General features: G+C 56.4%; 1 protein-coding gene and 1 long non-coding RNA gene across 2 annotated transcripts; one reads left to right on the top strand and one right to left on the bottom strand.

The window, feature by feature from the left end:
• Nucleotides 1-224: 224 nt before the first annotated feature.
• On the bottom strand, nt 225-2,892 carry LOC150011070 (uncharacterized). Its single transcript, XR_016510418.1, has 3 exons — nt 2,596-2,892; nt 2,316-2,405; nt 225-374 (listed from the first exon to the last, which is right to left on the bottom strand). It is a non-coding gene; the product is annotated as an uncharacterized LOC150011070 (long non-coding RNA).
• A 14-nt stretch (nt 2,893-2,906) lies between these two features.
• On the top strand, nt 2,907-12,802 carry KCTD17 (potassium channel tetramerization domain containing 17). Its single transcript, XM_090272483.1, is given in 11 exon segments — nt 2,907-3,143; nt 4,285-4,393; nt 6,556-6,647; nt 7,580-7,675; nt 9,648-9,773; nt 11,075-11,168; nt 11,334-11,420; nt 11,776-11,790; nt 11,793-11,837; nt 11,840-11,864; nt 12,660-12,802. Coding segments are annotated over 11 exon segments (948 nt in total). The 5' UTR covers nt 2,907-2,954; the 3' UTR covers nt 12,730-12,802.
• Nucleotides 12,803-19,305: the final 6,503 nt, after the last annotated feature.

Here is a 19,305-nt window from a genome sequence, read left to right as displayed (position 1 = left end):
TCCCAAACAGAAGCCCCCTCTAGACCAGGGACAACCCCTGACGTCTTCTTCAACTCTGTTTCAATGTCTGGCACATAGCTGTGGCTCAACAAAAGGTGATGGCACTGAATGATGGCTGGGAGGGTGGGTCAGAGTCCCACTCAGTGGTGGGTGCACCCCACCTCCCCTAATCTCTGCCACCCAAGCATGGCTTCCTCCAGACAAAACCCAGCCACAGGCAAGGATGTGGCGGCACCTGTCAGCTGTATTTAAGGGCCTTGGGTCCTGCCACCTGGTTCTCAGCTGTGTGCCTCATCGGTGGGGTTGTTGCTTCAGGTGGAAACATTTTAGTGCTTGCTGAAGGGATGCCGGTGTCCAGGGATTGGTGGGGTCCTCTGAGGAAGCAGGGGGTGAGACTGATTTAGTCAAAGAGTAACCATCAGTATTTAGCTAGAAAGGGAACAAAGGGACTCAGACATTGAGTTTAATAAAATGGGGAGCATAAGTATGCTTGCTAGCCAGGAAGCTACAGCTTCACACCCCATGGGATCATAGCATTGCTCTGCCAAGGGGATTAACACTCCTTCCCTTCCCCCTCTGGTACCAGATTGTTGGGGGTTACAGGGGGAGGTGCTGGACCATAGAAGCCTGTCATTCTAACTAGGGGGTGTAAACCCATTCAAAGATTGCAAAAGCTTGGGAAGTAGATTGATTCTCTTTTCTCCCAAATCCAAGCTAACATAACCCCACAGGAACAAAGAATTGATATTTCTCTCTCTCTCCCCCTTCTCAGCCTCCCTCCCCTATCCTTCCCTCCCTCCCACCTTCCCTCGGGACCTGCACTCAGGAGTCCTCCCTCCACAGCCATGTGGCCTTAGCAGCCACTTGGCCCAGGACAGCGCAGACTCCAATCACAGGCTCCACAAGACAGCCTGAATTCCACAGCACAACAATGGACCGCAGCTGGAAACACGTGCTAAACTAGTCAAATACTGGATAGGGCTGGACTTTAACACGGAGCATAGACTCTGGGGAGTGGCCTTCATCCTGGCCCCACTGAAGGCAAGCTTAGAATGCTTCCAAGGGGAGACTGACGGAGATGGGACATTGGGAAGTCAGGAGGAAAATCCCCTTAATTTTACATCATTAATAAACCATACCACAGCCCCATCCTCCCTGGCGGATTTCAGGAAATTCTTTTCCTTGCAACACCACAAGAACCACACTTACACCGATAACAAAAGCTTCTCCCTCTACTTTGAAACCAAAGGTGCTGGCTCAGACTCCGGAGACACCTCCAGGGCCACAATCCAAAGGGCAGCTCCTGTGGCAGGAGGGCAATGAGCCCTGGCCCTGGGCTCAGCCCCCAGAGCAATCAAAGTTGCAGATCTGACCAGGTCCCTCCCTGGCTGCAACCCTTAAGTTGATTAAAGAAAAACAAAAAGCATTTCCTGCTCTAGTTTTATTTTAGCTAACAATGGTTGAGGGCTCCCCGGGTGCCGGGAGCGCTCCTGATCTTTCAAGACCAGTTCATATCCCACCCACTTCATTCATTCATGCATTCATTCATTCACCCGCTCATTCAATATATTAAAACCAGGGACTGTGCAAGGTGTTTTACAGACATTATATACAATAATTTAATCTTCACACCAATGCTAGAGGACTACTATAATTCTCAATTTCCAAAAGCAAAAACAGGTTCGGGGGAAGTTGCGTTAGAACACACTGGTGATGTCTTGGGAACAAGATTCTAGCAGCTGTGACCTATTCCCTGCCAAGAGGAAATGTTTTAAGGAGAAAAAAGAGCCTTGGACGGTAAGAGAAACTTCCCCCAGCACAGGGTCAGGCTGCCCAGTGTGTGGGCCTGTGTGTGTCACTGGGATCAATGAGGGGAACCTCAGACCCCTCCCCAGTAGTCTAAGAGCAGGACTGAAACATGGAGAAGGAGAGGAAATTAAGGAGGACAGACAGCTTCCCCTTCAGCCCTGGTGCCTCCCTGGTCCCAGATGGCGTGGGGAGCTGCCCCTCTCCCCCCATCCTGCAGTAGACACAATGTCAGTCCCACCTCCGAGTCCTCTGGCTCAGAAGCGGACCCACACAACCAATCCCTCCACCCCCCTCCCAAAGCTGAGACCTCTCCCCATACCTCACCCTACAAAAGTCAGGATGAAAACCCAGTTCTCCAGACTTTGATCCAGTGCCCTCTCCACTTTTCCTCCCAGGAAATCTTTCCCAAGGACCACTGACGATCCACGGCAGGGAAGCAGGAAGGGGGCCTTGGTGGTGGAAATGCACTTGGAAATCACGTGGGTTCGTTCCAGCTTGCCACTCACCAGCCATGAGCCAGGAAGGTCCCTTCACTTGAGTCCTCATCTGTACAATGGGTAGAGGGCTGCTGAGAATAATACAGATCCACGAAGCATCTGGAATGCAGTGGGTGCTCGGTCAACTTTAAGCCCCACTATGTTGTCTTCAAAGAACTGATGTGCGTAAAGAACCCGCTCCTCTCTCCCCACTCCTTTCCCACAGAAAGGGCAGAATGAAAGAATATTAGAAAACACCCAGGTAAATGCTATGGAATTCTGGGAACGCAACGTTTCCTCTCGTATTTACCAGCTGTTGGATCATCCGTCCTGGGCAAAGGGGAATCAGTAATATGGAGAACAAACGGGAGGACGGCTGACTGGGGGTCTCACTCACTATTTTCTTTACGACCCCGAACTTGACCTTCGCCAAACACGCAATCGTTTAGCCAACGGGCCTCTTCAAGAGACCCTGGTTGGAGGGCTTCCCAGGAAAGGCGACGTACGGCGGGGCTGGGGAAGGCACATCGCCCGCGCGCTCGGGCCCCGACCCCCGCCCGGCGCCCCGGCTCCGGCGGCGCGGACTCCAGCTCCCGGCATGCCCCGCTCGCGGTACCTGCCCGCCTCCAGCCCGCGGGAGGCAGCGGGAGGCGGACTCCGCGGCCAGACATGAGGATGGAGGCCGTGGAGGCAGCGCCGCCGGCGGGGGCGGGCGGCCGCGCCGCGGGCGCTTGGGGCAAGTGGGTGCGGCTCAACGTGGGGGGCACGGTGTTCCTGACCACCCGGCAGACGCTGTGCCGGGAGCAGAAGTCCTTCCTCAGCCGCCTGTGCCAGGGCGAAGAGCTGCAGTCGGACCGGGTGAGGCCCCCCGGGTGGGTGGTGCGGGGCTGGGGGGTCTCCAGCTCGCTGGCATCGGGGCTGCGGGGCCTGGCACGCCCGCCGGGCTGGGGAAAGCGGCAGGTTTTATTTACAAAGAGCCGGAGGCGGGAAGAACTGGCTGGAGGAGGGGAGAAGGAAGTGGATCCGAGAGTAAGGAATGTGCCTATTGCCTTGGCAACGGGACAACGCCAGGCAACGGCCATTTGGAGCTTCTGAGCGCTGCCCTGGACCCTCACCCCCGGAGGCTGGCGGGTCGGATCGGACTCTCCCCGCTCCTCTGGCTGTGGGTTCAGGCAGACGCGTAGGGCCTTCAGTGCCTCCCAGACGGGACCTTCCCAAACGGGAATGGCCGAGGCTGCTTCTTCCTGCCCTTTGGGGTGTGGCGGCCTAGGTGTGCAGGGAGCTGGCTGTGGAAGCCCCAGGGTGCCTTCGGAACTGGGCTTCATCAGGGAGCCGTGCCGGCCTGGCAGGCACCGGGTCTGGGGTTCCATGGGGCGCTGCTGTAAACTGCTTGCAGGACCTTCGGTCTGGCATTTCCTGCTCCAGGCTCAGCCTCCGGTCTGTAACCAGAGGAGGCTGGTCTGCACATGACTGCTAAGCGCCCCCATCCCCTATCCCCTGACCATCTGATGCTGTGACCTTGGGCAAGTCCCCTCACCTCCCGATGCTCTTTTCTCTCTGTAGAGCTGTGCCCTTGCCTGCCCTGCCTCCCTGCAGGCGGAGGGTGTCCTTTGAGATAGCCGCTCCTTTGGAAACCTGTAAACACTCCAGAATGACTGGGAATCTGGTGGAGACAGTGCAGGGCTGGCTTCCGCGGAACAACCTCTAAGAGGGGCAATCCCTGAGCCCCACCTGGGATCAGGTGTCACTGAGACCTCCCTGGATGCTCACAGTGACCCCTAGTTATGGGGAGAGGAGTGCGGCTCGGAGGGGCCAAATCCCTTTCCTCCGGTCAGGAAAAGGCAGAGGCAGGATTTGAACCTTTCAGCTCTATCATGCTACTTCATTCCAGAACAGAAGAGGCAATGTTCTCACTCCTTTCCTCCCTCCCATCCCAGCATGAGGGGCGGGCAGGGGAGGCCTCCCTCTTCTCTCACAGCCTTCACCCTCCCCTCGCTAGGATGAAACCGGGGCCTACCTCATTGACCGTGACCCCACCTACTTCGGGCCCATCCTGAACTTCCTCCGGCATGGCAAGCTGGTGCTGGACAAGGACATGGCTGAGGAGGGTGAGTTGTTCCCGGGGGCTGGCTGGGCCCACTTTCTAGCCCTGTCCTCTGCAGCCTGCCAGGCCTCCTGTGGAGGTCCAAAGCCGTTGCTTCCAGCCAGAAGGGACATCTGCTTTCCTCTGTGTTCCCTGCCTCTTCCCATCCCTGACAGGGCTGAATCCTAAAGCTTCTGCCCGGGCTGAGCCCAGGGGCCCTGCCAGGCGTACCAGCCTGAGCTTTCACTGAGTGCTGTTGGGGAGGTGACAGAAACAGAAAGGCAGAGGTCAGAGGGAGCCAGCAAGGCTGGCAGCTGCCACTGTGGGCAGGGATGCCCTTTCTGCTGGCCTCCTGGGGAGCCAGGTATGAACGGGGTGGAGCTGGGCAGGGTGATCCAGTATCTCAGATGCCTGGTGAGGGCTTGAGTCAGCAGGTGGGTGGACCAGGTGACTCTTCCCAAATTTGGCAACCTCTGTAGCACAGTGCTGGTAGTGGGTGGAGGCGGGGAAGGAGGGAGCCTGCTCCCCAGCAGGGGTTTCAGCCCTCCCTGGCCTTTGTGGCTGAGGGCCTGTAGATGCCCACTTCTGGGCCCAGCAGATGGTCGAGAAGCAGAGCCCCAGCCAGGGGCAGGGGCCACAGTCAGTACCAAGTCAGCTCTTCCCTGGAGCACAGGATGTGACTCTGGGTGAGCTGACCCAGTCAAGCCAGCATGGACATGCTATTTCTTCTTTCTGAGGCTCCATGTGTATAAAAAGTACACGTTGTGATCTACACTGGGCAGAACATACTTCGCGACAACTAATGTTAAGAGTCCCGGCGCTTGTACCCCCAGGGTACAGCTCATTCCTCCTCCCTAGTGGGTCCCCGGGGGGCCAGGACTTCAAGATCAGAGCCCACCATAGGCACTGGCTCAGCAGGGTCCGCAGCCTCCCGGACAGCCCCTCCAGGAGCACAGGTACCATGGGCGTGGCCCAGGCCCAGGAGCAGGTCCCTTGGGGAGGGGAGTGAATCCTCCAGCCAACACTTGTTTACAAGCTCAGAGTTTCTCCCAGCACCTTCGGAGGGGGCTAGGGCCGCAGGCGGGGGGGCCAGAGGATCGGGGAGGAGACTTCCTAGCTGTGTGACAATGGGAAAGTCATGTATCCCTTTGTGTTGCATCTGTGAAATGGTGTGACCCAGCAGAGCTGCTGTGAGAATAAAAGGAACTAAAACACGTGGGTCACTTGGTGCAGCGAGTGCCACTGAGGACCAGGATGCAGTGTTGTCGTCTGTCATCTGCAGGGCTCCAGGAGGGGCGCTCATGCAGCAGCACTCGCTGGCCACCCACTATATGTTAGGTGCCGTGGGGCACCTGGGACAGCAGCGTAGATCAGGGACCTCAGGGGCCAGTCATGGAAACAATCAGAAGAGTCCCTGCCCTGAAGGGGCTTAGAGGAGACCAAAGGCCAGAGGCTACTTCACTGGAGAGGTGACTCACTTAGTCTCTTAGGCACAGTTCCCTTCAGGGTATGGGGACGATAAAGCCTGCTCCCCCCACCTCCCCAAGGCTCGTGATAGGCATAGGAGGGGCTTTGCAAACTGTCTGGTGTGGGAGTCGGGGGTGTGCACACGCACAGGGATTCTGCATTTCCAGTGGGCTCTGAAGTCAAAGGATCTTGAGTTTGAATCGTGGCTCTGCCGCTTAGTGGCTGTGGAGCCTCAGACCGGCTGTTTCTCTTTTTGGCCCTCAGTTTCCCCGTGTCTTCCATGGGGTAATGGAAGTGCCTGCTCCCAGTTCTGAGAATTAATTGCGAGAAAGAATGGAAAATACCTAGCACCATGCCTGGCTCTTGGCACGTGCTTCACAAAGGGGAGCATGTAATGGGTCCACCAGGGTCCTTCTCACTGTGGCATCGTAGGGCCCAGTCCCAGAGTAGCCCCCAGATTGGGGGACTGGGAGGCACCCCTTGGTCCGGGTGCTCAGCACAGCAGAGATGTCAGGCCGCTGCGTGGCAGTATCTGGCCCCACCCATAAAGAGCATGGGGTACAAGGAAGGAAACGTTCCATCCTGCTTGAGCCCTGAACTCAGAGATGCTCGTCACCCTTGTGTGTCTGGAGTAGGAGGTGGGTTTGGAAGCAGAGAGGACAGGGGAGAATGGGGCATGGGGACAGTGGGAATGACCCAAGGACTCTTCATCTGTGCCAGGGGTCCTAGAGGAAGCTGAGTTCTACAACATTGGCCCGCTGATCCGCATCATCAAAGACCGGATGGAGGAGAAGGATTACACGGTCACGCAGGTCAGGGAGGGCGGGAGCCACAGGGTAGCAGCAACCGCCAAAACAGTCGGTGATGGGGAGAGGGGGTCCTGTTGGGAGAGGGGGAGGCAGAACAGTTTCCCTTGGGGAGTCCAAGCTGGCCTGTAAGGGGAGGGGTAGTTGTCCAGCTCCCAGACTGCCCAGCAAAGCCCCAGACTGGGAGATAAACACTAGGTCTTTCCTGCCTTGGAGCTGTTCGCTGTGTGACCTTGGGCCAAGCACACCCCTCAATGGACCTTGATTTCCTCTGATGGAATATGGCAGTCCTAAGGACTGCCCATCCTTCCCTTCCTCACAGGCAAAATGGGGTCAGTGGGCAGGTACAGGGGGCCCTTTGCAGGGGCCATGCGGGATTAGCAAATTGCCTGTTTCATGGGATCAGGCAGTCCCATGGTGGGCACAGCAAAGCTGCTGGAGCTGGCATGTCTGAGGTTAGACCCTGGGCCTCAGCGGCCAGTCTGTAGGAGGAGCTGGAGATGCCCTCAGCCTGCCCTGGGAGATGAGGCACCATCTCCTGGCCCCCGATTGAAGCGGGGGGATGGTCTCCTGGAGGGTCTGCCTCAATTAGTGAACCAGAATGTCCCCCAAGCCCCTCCCTTTCCTGTTGTATCACCTGTGTTTCAGTTCTGGCTCTCTGCCACTCTTTAGCTGGGTGACCTTGGGCAAGTAACTGACCCTCTCTGAGCCTCCACGAAAATCTCACATCTCATGCAGTGTTCAGGAGGGTCGCGATCACAGATTCCAAGTGCCCGACACATGTCTCCCACCTTCCCACCCTGCCTCTCCCCTCCTTCTCTCCTTCTAGGGGTGTATGGTTGCGGGGAGAGAAGCAGCGGGGCAGGCAGGCGCTCGTCCCCCTCCTGGGGTGCCCATCGCCCCTCCAGGTGCCCTCCACGTCACCCTTCTGCCTACAGGTCCCTCCCAAGCATGTGTACCGCGTGCTGCAGTGCCAGGAGGAGGAGCTCACGCAGATGGTCTCCACCATGTCTGATGGCTGGCGCTTTGAGCAGGTGGGCTGGGAACATGGGGACCATGCCCAGGACCTCCTAGTCTCCAGGCAAAGCAGGCCTCTCCCTTTCTGCAGCTTCGGGTTTTCCCCTGCCACCCCCACCTGGACTGGGGTCTTCTTAAGTTAAAGCAAACAAGGGTAGGAAAGGCCACACTGGGTAGCAGATTGACCGAGATAAGAGAGGCTAGAAGCCCCGTTTGCCACATGGCAGCTCCAGGCGTCGTCCTCAGTGGGAAAGCTCATGGTGACTGGGTAGTCATCTGCGTGGTAGTGTGAGTGAGTCTCTGCCCCCAAGTGACAGGTTTGTGCAAGGGGCTGAGATCCACATAGGTGATCAGAGTCCACCTGGGTTAACACCTCCTGGAACAATTTCATAGGCCCAGCTCCCAGGGTCCCTGCAAGGGACGTGCCTGGTCACAGGCATTGCCACGTTCGGGGGAGCCAAAGCAGTGACTTCCCCTGAGGAATGTATAGTGAGTGACCTCTAGTTCCTCCCAGTCCAGATGCAGGTTTCCCATGAGGGAATCTCTATCGTAAGCCATGTTGCCTTGGTAATAATAGCGGATGCCCTACCTGTCTTAGGTTTCCAGGGAACAGAGGCAGTGAGTTAACCCGAGGTCAGACTTGCCCCCAGGAAAGGAAAAGGGTTTGGCTTGTGGAGAGCAGAGACAGGAGAGAGCGGGGCTCCCTGGCATGGCGGGGCAGTAGGGGGAAGGAGCCCCATCCGGGAGCCAGAAGCTTGGTTCACATCTAGGCCTCACCAGTGACATGTGGTGTGACCCTGAGCAAGTCACATCTCAGTTTTCTAATCTGTGGTGCAGAACTAAACTGCTGTGAAAATTAGAGGGACCGCTGATAAAGTCCCTAGCCCAGGGTAGGACTGTAGACATTGGAACCAGCTGGCATTGTGCAGATTACTAGGAGTACATCCTCCCTCAGTACTCATCAGCTCAGACCTTGGCAAGTCCTGTCCTCGTTGCATTTGACGAGAAAACAGTTTCAGCCCTCGGCGCTTGCTCGGGACTCGCCGCACTTGCTAGAACTTGTATGCGTCACGGCGCCACCCCGCCAGAGAAAATGCTTCATCACTTGTCATTTGAAAACTTCATTTGGTACTCGTCAGTTTCGGCGCTCGTCTCCAGTTCTGGAACAAATTAATGACGAGTACCGAGGCCCCACTGTGTCTCAGTCTGCAAGGCCCCAGAGAGGCCTTGGGATCTGATTCTAACTCCTGTTCCACTCTTTGGCTGTGGGACTTCCAGCAGGTCACCCCCTCCTTAGGCCTCATCTGCCAAATCTGCGGGTATTTTTCTCTGCTGGGGGAGGGTCCCTGAGGGCTGAGTGAGACCTGTCATGTGCAGGACCATTATCAGCCAAGGTGGGGCGTGTGGGGGGTGATTCTAGGGACCCCAGAATAAAGGTGGGGCCACCCTTGCATGCCTGAGGGAGTCTTGGGCAATTGCATGGGTTCCCAGAGGGTGAGCCATCAGGTTGGGGCTGCTGGTCATTTACCCTCTGGCCTGAGGGGTGGGTGACCTGTCCTACCTCTGCTACCAAGAGTGAGCAGAATATTCTATGGGGCTCCACCATGCCAGCCTGGTCCTAGGGCTGCCTCTGCCACATCTAGCACAGAAGGCCACAGCCTGCCCATTACAGGCCTCCTGCTTTTAGGAAGTGGCCGGCTAGGTCTGGGCTGGGCCACGGGGTGGGGGAGGGGCAGCACAGATACGCCTGCCTGCCTGCCTGCCTGCCTGCGGGGACCAGGCCGCTGGGCTGGTCTGAAAAGCATCAGCGGTGTGGATGGGGGAGGGGGGAAGACTTGGCTTGCAGCCCAGAGGTGTTTTCTGGAAACGCAGGGATGTGCCTGACACAGCAGCCAGTTGGTATCTTGACAAGTGCAGACGTCCACCTCCCCACCCCTCACTGCCCCCCAACTGGGCCTGTCACCTTTCTCCCGTGCGCCACCCCTCTAGCTGGTGAACATCGGCTCCTCCTACAACTACGGCAGCGAGGACCAGGCAGAGTTCCTGTGCGTGGTGTCCAAGGAGCTCCATAGCTCCCCTCACGGGCTGAGCTCCGAGTCCAGCCGCAAGACCAAGGTGAGCCCCCAGCCTCCGCCCCGTCCCCCTCCCCCTGCTCTCCTCTTCCCCCTCCCCCCCCCACGTAGCCATCTCTGCTTCTTCCTCCTCCCTCCTGCTGCACACGCATAACCCCAGTCACAGCCAGCACCATCCATCCCATGTCACCCATGGTCCTGTCTGCTCACGCTGGTCACCCAGGCCCAGGCTGGGAGAGCAGTGAGATGGCACCATCCCAAGGGCGCGGCAAGCGTGACTTAGATGCCACTGGAATGGTGGCCACATGGTGGTCACAGGGCAGCATGGCATGAGGGGAGTGCACTGGACTAGGGGTCTCTGGGCACGGTGCGCCTTGCTCTGTGTGACGTTGGTTAAGTCCTGTCCCTGCCGCACCTTCGCTGTGTTCTCTGAGGACTGAGGGAGGTAGACCGTGTCCCCTCTGTGTGCCCTCAGGCTTGGAACTCCTGGGATCCTAATGGCCAGGGTGTTCCCAGGGGCGGGTCCATGTCCCAAGCTGGCCTGGGCCAGGGTGCGGAAGCCACATCTACTAGTCCTGCCGCTTTCCCAGGCCCCCTCCTCGGGCGCTCTGCAGGAGAGGGGCTGGGAACCCTGCGGGGCCGGGCCCTGTGTTTCCACGCTGGCCTCTGAGGCAGCCTCAGCTGGCTGTGAGGAGCAGAGGTCCTGCGAGTCTAGACCCACAGCTGCTTGGAAGCCTCAAGGGCCTGCTACAGGCCGGGAGGGAAGGAGACCGTGCCTTCTGGGGCTTGTCCCCTGTGCATTGGAGACAGAAGGACTCTGGCTTCCTGTCTGCCTGCCTGCCTTCCCTGTCCTGTGACTCCCCTTGCCCACTGGCTGGCCCTGCCTTGCAGGGGTGCGGAGTGAGCCTGCTGCTCTGCCTGTGGCCCAAAGCCTCGGGGCCTGGGCTGCCAGAGCCCGTTGCCGGCATCCCAGGTCTGGGTGGCATCTGCCTTGGGCCTTCCCGGGCCTCATTACACCTCCGGGGCAGCCCTCCTAAAATGAGGCCTTCCCAGGTGCCCCTGAAGGACACCCCAGCTACACGCGCACCCCGGTCCTTGTCCTCCCCTCACCCAGCAGCCTGCTCCATGGAGCAGCGGCCAGACTGACCCGTGAGCACCCAGCAGCACGCCAGTCCCTTCCCAGGCTTCCCAGGGGACTGGACAAGACGCCGCAGCTTCTTTGGCGGTAGCCCTCCCTCTCCTGGAGGTCCCCCTCCACGGAGCCCGCCCGCGGGGACCGCCACCCGCAGGCCGCCTCGTTAGCTCTCCGCTCTTTCTTCCCTGGGTCCGCCGGCTGGTTCACAGAGCGTGGAGGAGCAGCTGGAGGAGGAGCAGCAGCAGGAGGAGGAGGAGGTGGAGGTGGCACAGGTGCAGGTGGAGGCAGATACGCAGGAGAAAGGTGCAGCCAACCCCCGAGGAGAATGATTGCTCACACAAGCCGGAGCCGCCAGCCGCAGAGCCCGGGGGGGCCGGGGGCTGCGGGGGGCGGGCCACCAGGGTTAGCTCAGCCCCCGGCCTGGCGCCTCACTGCATAACCATCCCCTCTCTCACTTTCTCTTCGCAGCCCAGTCATCTCAGGACCCCGCTAACCTTTTCTCCCCCCCACCACCGCCTCCGCCTCCTCCTCCTCCTCCTCCGCTTCCCGCCGGAGGTCCTGCCTCATCCTCATGCACCTCTTCTTCCTCCTGGACCTCATCTGCACCCTGCCTGCTCCCCCTCTGCCCCTGTCCGGGTTTCCTCTCTGCCTGCGCACGCCTCCGTCCGGGGGCCGCCCTGGGCCCAGCCTCCCGCGCCCTCCGCCCCGGCGCCCCGGCCTTGCATCGCAGAGCGCCCCGCCTGCCGCCTCCTGCACCCCTTCTGGCAGCTCCGACCCGCTGGCCCGGGGAGCAGGCGTGCGGCTGCGCCCCCTCTGCGCCTGCCGAGCCCATGGGGCGCCCCTGAGGCCGGGCCACGCGCCACAGCGCCTCCCCTCGTCGCCTCCTCCTCCTCACATTTCCTCCTTGCAGGTTCCCGTGTGCACCCCTCAGACCTGAGGCTGCGCTTGCAGTGAGGGCCTCTCCTCAGCCCCTTGCCGCCCCCAGAGCTGCCATCCCCGGTTTGTAGTTTGGCGGAGCCGGAGGGAGGGGCGGAAGCCAGGAGGGTGCTCATCTCTGGTTCCTTGGACTCGGGCTGAACTCGCGGCTGGTTTTCTCCCCCCACCAAAGTGTCTCGGCCCATCTGGGCCCTGGAGAGTCGGGGGTGGACCCTGTGCCCCCTGCCCACCAGCGCCAGAGCGGCGCCCAGGGGGGCTCCTGCCTCGCAGCCTCGGGGCACCGGCCTCTGCAGGGGCGGGCAGGACGGCCACACAGATTCCCTTGGCTTCCGAAGAGCCAGCCAGAGCCGGCTATGGATCAGCGTGTGGCAGATAAAAGCGCTGGTCAGGTGCCCAGAAGCCCAGAGGGGCAAGTCACTGTCCCTCTAAAATGTTAGTTGCCTCTAAAGTGGGGACACACAGCTGCTTTCCGTGACCTGCCTCTCATGGCCGTGATCCCTGGCCAGAGTCTTAGCAGAATCTAGCCCCCTAGGCAGCCACTACGAGCCCAGAATGGGGCATGGGGGCCCCAGACAGGCGAGCTGGGTCCCTTCCCTGCTCGCCCTCCTTCTGGGCTCGGGATCCACCTTCTCTGGGCCTCAGCCCCCTCTCTCCTCCCAGGAGGGACTCTGCTCTGTGACTCACCTACCTCTTTCTCTCTCCCTCTCTCCCTGACCCCTCTCTCCCTCCATTTCAATCTCCTCTCTGTCCTGCTCCTGGCCTCGCATCACCCCGTCCTCACCGGCCCCGCCCCATCCCCTTCCCGGTGTTCTGACCATCCCCCACCTGTCCCCGGCCCCTTTCCTTCTTATTTTCTAGCTGTTACAGGCCAGAGGCACCCGGATGTGAGGTCCCAGATCACCTCCAGAGACTTGGGGTTCCGATCTGAAGTCCTTTATTTTTGTACCGCGGGGTGGGCCCCCAGCTCCAGGTGGAGGAAACGCTCCTCCTGCTGCCGCCTGTGTCTACACCTGCGGGGCTGGGATCTGTCCCTGCCGCCCTGGTGGGCCCTGGGGCCCCTGAGCAGGGCCGCCTGCTGGTGGCCAAAGTGTGGCGCCCTCCAGCTGTGTCCCGCAGGCCCCTATGTCCCCTCCCCGGAAGCCCCCAACTGCATGGCAGATCCACTCCCCCCTGGCCCGGTCACATCACCTCCTTGAGCCTTAGTTTCCCTGTTAAATGGGTTCACTCTCCCCCCTACCTACCTCACAGGGTTGTTGTGAGGGTTACATCTAAGGGGAGCAGGGTTCCTAGGGTGGGCCTTCTTCACCCTGCCCTCGGGGGAAGGACCAGGTTAGCCCCAGATGAAATTCGGGTACTGGTGGGGGATGGAGGGGGTGAGGTCGGCCCTGTCCAAAGGGGCGGGGGTGACTTGGCCTTCACCTGGACTGCTCCCATCCCGTCTGCACTGCTGGGGACAGAGGACCCTGGGCAGCAGCAGGCGGGCAGTGGGCCACTCAGGAACTGGTGACAAGGAAAGGGGGATGCTCCCTCCTCTGTTCGGGGGCCCTCCTGCGTCAATGACTTCCCAGCTGGGTACTCTGCTATGTCTGGCCCCACCATGTAATAAAAGCTGAAGAAACAGCTGACCTGGCCGTGTCCCTGTCTTTCTCTGTGTCCCTTGGGGACAGGGGCTAAACTCAAGGTTGGGTAGATGATCCAAATTGAAATGGGCTTTCTCCTAAGGCCCGGGGACCCTGTGCTGTTGTCACTCGCCTGTGTATGTAGGGGCGGGGGCTCAAAGGCCCGATCCTCTGCTCAGACATTGAGGGCACCTGTTTTGGCTTGCTGGTGCCCACTCTTCTCTGGGCCTCAGTTTCCTCATCTATAAAACAAGAGGTTGGACCAGATGACTTCCAAGGCCCAGCCCCTGGAGTCATGAGGGTCCCTCCCTGCCTCTAGGCAGTCCTGGGCCAGCCAGGGTGGCTGAGGGGGAGGGAGCTGGGCTCCAGGAGACCGGATCCCCTCAAGCCTGACTGCCCGTCCTCTCACTTCCCAGCCTCACCCTGCTGTCCAGGTGGCCCTCTGCTTGCTGGCTTCATCCTGGGCTGCCTGAACCCCCTCTGCTCATCCTAAGTCCCTAAGAACCTCACATCCTACTATAACAACTCTTGGTCACCTCCACCCCTCCCTATGACTACTCTGCCCCAAGTCCCAGGAAATAGAAACACCCAGGTACTGGCTGGCTCCACCTTGCCTTTTTTTTTTTTTTTTTTACTATATTTTATTGATTATGCCATTACGTTGTCCCAATTTTTCCCCTTTGCCCCCCTCTGCCTGGTACCCCCCTCCCCTTCAGCACCCCCCCCCCCACCATTAGTACATGTCCATGGGTCATGCATATAAGTTCTTTGGCTTCTTCATTTCCTATACTATTCTTAACATCCCCCTGTCTATTTTGTACCAACCAATTATGCTTCTTAGTCCCTGCACCATTTCCCCATTTCTCCCCTTCCCCTCCCTACTGATAACCCTTCAAATGATCCCTATATCTATGATTCTGTTCCTGTTCTGGTTGTTTCCTTAGTTTTTGTCTCTTTATATTCAGTTGTTGATAGTTGTAAGGGCTTGGTGATGATGAACTCCTTTAGCTTTACCTTGTCTGGGAAGCACTTTTATCTGCCCTTCCATTCTAAGTGATAGCTTTGCTGGATAGAGTAATATTGGATGTAAGCCCTTGCTTTTCATCACATTGAATACTTCTTGCCAGTCCTTGCCTGCAAAGTTTCTTTTGAGAAATCAGCTGATAGTCTCATAGGCACCCCTTTGTAGGTAACTCTGCTTTTCTCTTGCGGCTTTTAAGATTCTCTATCTCTAACCTTTGGCATTTTAATGACGATGTGCATTGGTGTGGTCCTCCTTGTGTCCCTCTGGTTTGGGACTCTCTGCTTCCTGGACTTGTGTGTCTTATTTCCTTCACCAAATTAGGGAAGTTTTCCTTCATTCTTTTTTCACATAAGTTTTCAATTTCTTCCTCTTTCTCTTCTCCTTTTGGCACCCCTATGGTTCGGATGTTGGTACATTTAAAGTTGTCCCAGAGGCTTCTTTTTTTTTTTTTTTTTTTTTTCAGATTTAATGTGTTTTATTGATTTAAATATTACATTTGTGCCAATTTCCCTTCCCTCTGCTCCCCTCCACCCGGTGGCCCCCCTCCCTCCAGTTGTCCCCCCCTTTTAGATTATGTCCATTAGTTGTGCATACAGTTCCTCCCAACCTCTCTCCGTCTATTCCATTCCCTCCTACCATGATCCCCAATTCCTATATCATCTCCCTCCCTCTCCCCACTCCCCCTCCCTGTTGACCTCCCCCCAATATGCTTCCCGTATCCACAGTTCCTTTTCCACTCTCGTTGCCTGTTTAGTTTGCCTTTGTTTCATCTCCCTAGCTTGTTTTTTAAACCAGTCCTTTTAACATCTCATATAACAGTGGTTTGGATCTAATGAACTCTTTCAGTTTTATTTTGTCCTGGAAACACTTTCTCTGTCCTTCTATTCTGAATGACAGTTTCGCTGGATAGAGTATTCGTGGTTGTAGGTTTTGGATTTTCATTACTTTGAATATTTCTTGCCAGTCCCTTCTTGCTTGTAGGGCCTCCCTTGAGAAGTCAGCTGATAGTCTAATTGGGACCCCTTTGTACATAATTCTTTTCTTCTCTCTTGCTGCTTTTAAGATTCTCTCTTTATCTTTAATTTTTGACATTTTGATTATAATGTGTCTTGGAGTGGTTCTCCCTGGGTCCAGTCTCTTGGGAACTCTCCTTGCTTCCTGGACCTGCAAGTCTATTCCCTTCCCCAAGTCTGGGAAGTTCTCCTTTATTATATTTTCACTCAATTTTTCAAGTTCTAGTTCATCTTCCTCACTCTCTGGCAAACCAATGATTCTTATGTTGGGCCTTTTATAGCTGTCCCAGAGGTTTCTGATCCTCTCATTGTTGCTTCCCATTTCCTCTTGCTGCATTGGTTGACTGCTTGTTCCTTCTCCATATTCCAGTTTGTTGAAATGAACTCTGGATTTTTTTTCCTCACCATCTGTCTCGTATGTGGTTTTGTTCCTTTCGTTATGAGTGTTTTTCGCTTCTTTCTTATCTTTTTCCTGCTCTTTTGTGAATTCTGTAAGCCACCTGATAACAATGGCCCAGAACTGAGCCTCTGACAGGTTTCTTATCTGTTCATCTGTCAGGTTCTCTATCTGTTGCCTGGTGAGTTGTGTCACCGGGATTTCTATAGTTGTCTGCCTCATTTTGACAGATGCTTTTTGTTTTCTTGGGCTGGCTATAGGGGGCAGTGCCTGCGTACGCGTCACAAATCAGCGACCGGCGCCTGTCTGCGACCTATTTCGCAGCCCTGTGGTGCTTTCTTTGGGGGCGGGGGTCCAAGATGGATTCACACAGTTATTCAGCTAGGAGACCGGGATCCGTCCTCCCGCCCCCCTGGGCCTCACTGTTCAAGGCGATGCGGTGGCTGCTTTCCCCAGCGCTGGGGTCGCGCACTGCCAGGGGCTTGACTGCCGCCGGGATTTTTCGCCGCCCCGCCGCTGTCTCAGGTGCGACCGCAAACAGCACTGCCCTCTTTAACTCTTACCTGCCCAAATGGCACCGCTGGTTTATAACTTCGTATGTTGGGCTTCCGTGTAGTTTTATTTTCTGGAATTTCTAGTTATCCTTTGTTTTGAAGTAGTTGTATTCCTCTCTAGTTGTAGAGGGAGACCTAGCGTGTCCGTCTAAGCCTCCATCTTGGCCGGAAGTCTGTCCCAGAGGCTTCTTATTCTCTCGTTTGTTTGTTTGTTGTTTTGAATTCTTGTTTCTTCATTCTGTCTGGTTGAATGTTTAGTTCTTCCTTATGTTCCAGTCACTGGTTTAAACCCTGGCTTCCTTCTCTTCACTGTTGGTTCCCTGTGGATTTTTGTTTATTTCACTTAGTGTGGCCTTCATTTCTTCCCTTATGCTTTTGCTGTACTCAGTGAGTTCTCTGAGCATCCTTATCACCAGTGTTTTGAGCTCTTCATATGATAGGTTGGCTATCTTTGTTTCATTTAGTTCTTTTTCTGGGGTTTTGTTCTGTTCTTTCATTTGGGCCATGTTTCTTTGTCTATTTGTTACAGAACCCCTGGGCTACTCCAGTTGAACACAAACCCACGGGCTCTTTAGTTAGGGGCCCGATTGCCCGCCGCCAAAATTATAACTCTCAATACCAGAGTTTAGTGAAAAGAAAAAGAATTGTTTATTTAACAGTTATATAGATTTAGTTATTTGCGGATTTCTGTTGTTAAGTCTTATGCTCTTTAAAACACCCAAAAACACATATCCTTGCCTCCCCCCCTTCCAGACCAGGCTAGTTTTAGGAAAGTTAGAGAAACCGTTTCCCTACTTTCCAAACACAGTTCAGCTTTACCAGCAGCTGCCAATCATTCAATCTGATTGGGGAGGTCCTTTCTGTGCTGTGGTGCCCTCCAGCTCTCAATGCAGAACCGCCTGGATTCTCAGCCTCCTTGCAAACTAACTTCTTCCTGCAAACCGCGCGGATCTCCTCTCCTTCTCAAAACTGCATGGCGAGAGCCTCTTAAAGCAGCCTGGAGACCCCTTCTCCAAGCCACATGGAGAAGGCCCCTTCACCAAGCCACGTGGAGGGAGCACACAAGAGAGTGAGAGCCCCAGAGCGAGCGTGCGAGCGTGAGAGAGAGTCAGAGCGCCAGAGCCAGAGCGCGAGTGAGAGCCCGAGCCAGAGAGCGAGAGTCCCAGAGTGAGAGCACGAGCGAGAGCCAGAGAGAGTCAGAGCGCCAGAGCCAGAGCGCGAGAGAGTCTGAGCTAAAAATGTCCGCAGCTGCTTATATATCCCTGACTGCGCCCTCTGACGCAGTGGGCGTTGCAAACAGTTCTGACCATTCACAGAACCTTACGTAGGCTCTGTGTGCTTTCCATACCGTCCCCTGGTTCAAGACTCCTCCCATCTGCCTGAGGCTTTGGATGCATTAAAGCCATTTGCATAAGAAAGACATTGGCCACCAGCCTCAGGCATGTGGAGGCATTCTGAAAAGATGCTTCCTTCTCCCCATCCCCCAGCCGCAAACTCTGGGGATTTTTGGACTCCCCTGTTTCTGTAACATATTCGTTTTGGCAGCCTCCCTGTGTTTGTTTCTGTGTATTAGCTAGAGCTGCTTAAACTCCCTGTCTTAGTGCACCTGTTAAGTTGTATGGGGCAGAGCCTTAGGTATTTGCCAGGGCTCTGCATGTGGGGGAGGGGCCAGAGAGGGGACAGTGCCACTGCCTGGCTACTGGAGGCTGCTCAGGACTTGCCCGTCTCCAGTCAATTCACCCTCTTCCTGTATGCAACTGGTGGCCTTCTAGCTGTTGCCCTGGTGGTGGTTCCCAGAGTGGGTGGGTTTGCATACGTTCTAGGATCGTGCAGTCCTTTAAACAGACTCTCCTGAGAGACCGGCAGTTTCTTCTGCCACCCCAACCCCACTGGTTTTTACAGCCAGACGTTATGAGGTTTTGTTTCCCCTGCGCTGGAACCCTGGGCTGTGTGGTCTGGCCTAGTACTGGGATTGCTTGCTCCTCAGGTGTCCCTCCCGATTTTTATTCACCTCATCTGAATGTGGTGCTGCCCCTTCCACTAGCCGCTGCTGCCACACCGCGTCCTCTCTGCCCCAGCTCCCCAGCTCCGCCCCTCCTGTCTGTCTGGATGGCTTCTGGTTGTCAGACTTCCATACAGTCCGATTTCCTGGCAGTTCTGGGTGGTTTTTGTTTTGAGGTTAGTTGTGATCCTTCTTATAGTTGCACAAGGAGGCAAAGCGTGTCTGCCTATGCCTCCATCTTGACCAGAAGTTCTCCACCTTGTCTTAGAGTCCCCTGGCCCCTGGCTTCTCTTTCCAGCTCTGCCAGGACCCTGTCCCACCCACCCTGGCCAATTCCTTGTCCTCCCTAGTCCTGCGGAGTGTACACCTTGCTTAGCTCAGTGCTTTTGGGACACAGCCCTGCAAAACAGTGACCCCTAGGCAGGGGCCACCCTCGGGCCAGGTCCTCCCGCTCAGCTGTCTGGGGAGTCCTCCCCGTTTCTCCTTAGGATGCTCTGCTTGCTCAAACTGCCTTCACTTTTTATGTCCAACTTTGCTGCAAAAGAGTCACCAGGAGCTTGTTAAAAACAAATTGCCAACCCTGGCTGGTGTGGCTCAGTGGACTGAGTGCCGGCCTGTAAACCAAAGGGTCGATGGTTTGATTCCCAGCCAGGGCACAGGCCTGGGTTGCAGGCCAGGTCCCCAGTTTGCAGGCCTGTGAGAGGCAACCGATCAATGTATCTCTTGCACATCAATGTTTCCCTCCCTCTTTCCCTCCCTTACCCTTTCTCTAAAGGTAAATAAATAAAGTCTTAAAAACAAACAAACCCAGATTTCCCACGCCTCCCCCTTCCCCAATGCTTACTAAGACTAGGGTACACCCATGATTTGCATTTTATCAAAGCACCCAACAGTG

This window comes from Furipterus horrens, unplaced genomic scaffold (assembly GCF_987537825.1).
Source record: "Furipterus horrens unplaced genomic scaffold, mFurHor1.1.pri manual_scaffold_4, whole genome shotgun sequence".
NCBI classification, from domain to species: Eukaryota; Metazoa; Chordata; class Mammalia; order Chiroptera; family Furipteridae; genus Furipterus; species Furipterus horrens.
Note: the sequence above shows the minus strand (reverse complement) of the source record. Positions and strands in the feature narration are given on the sequence as shown.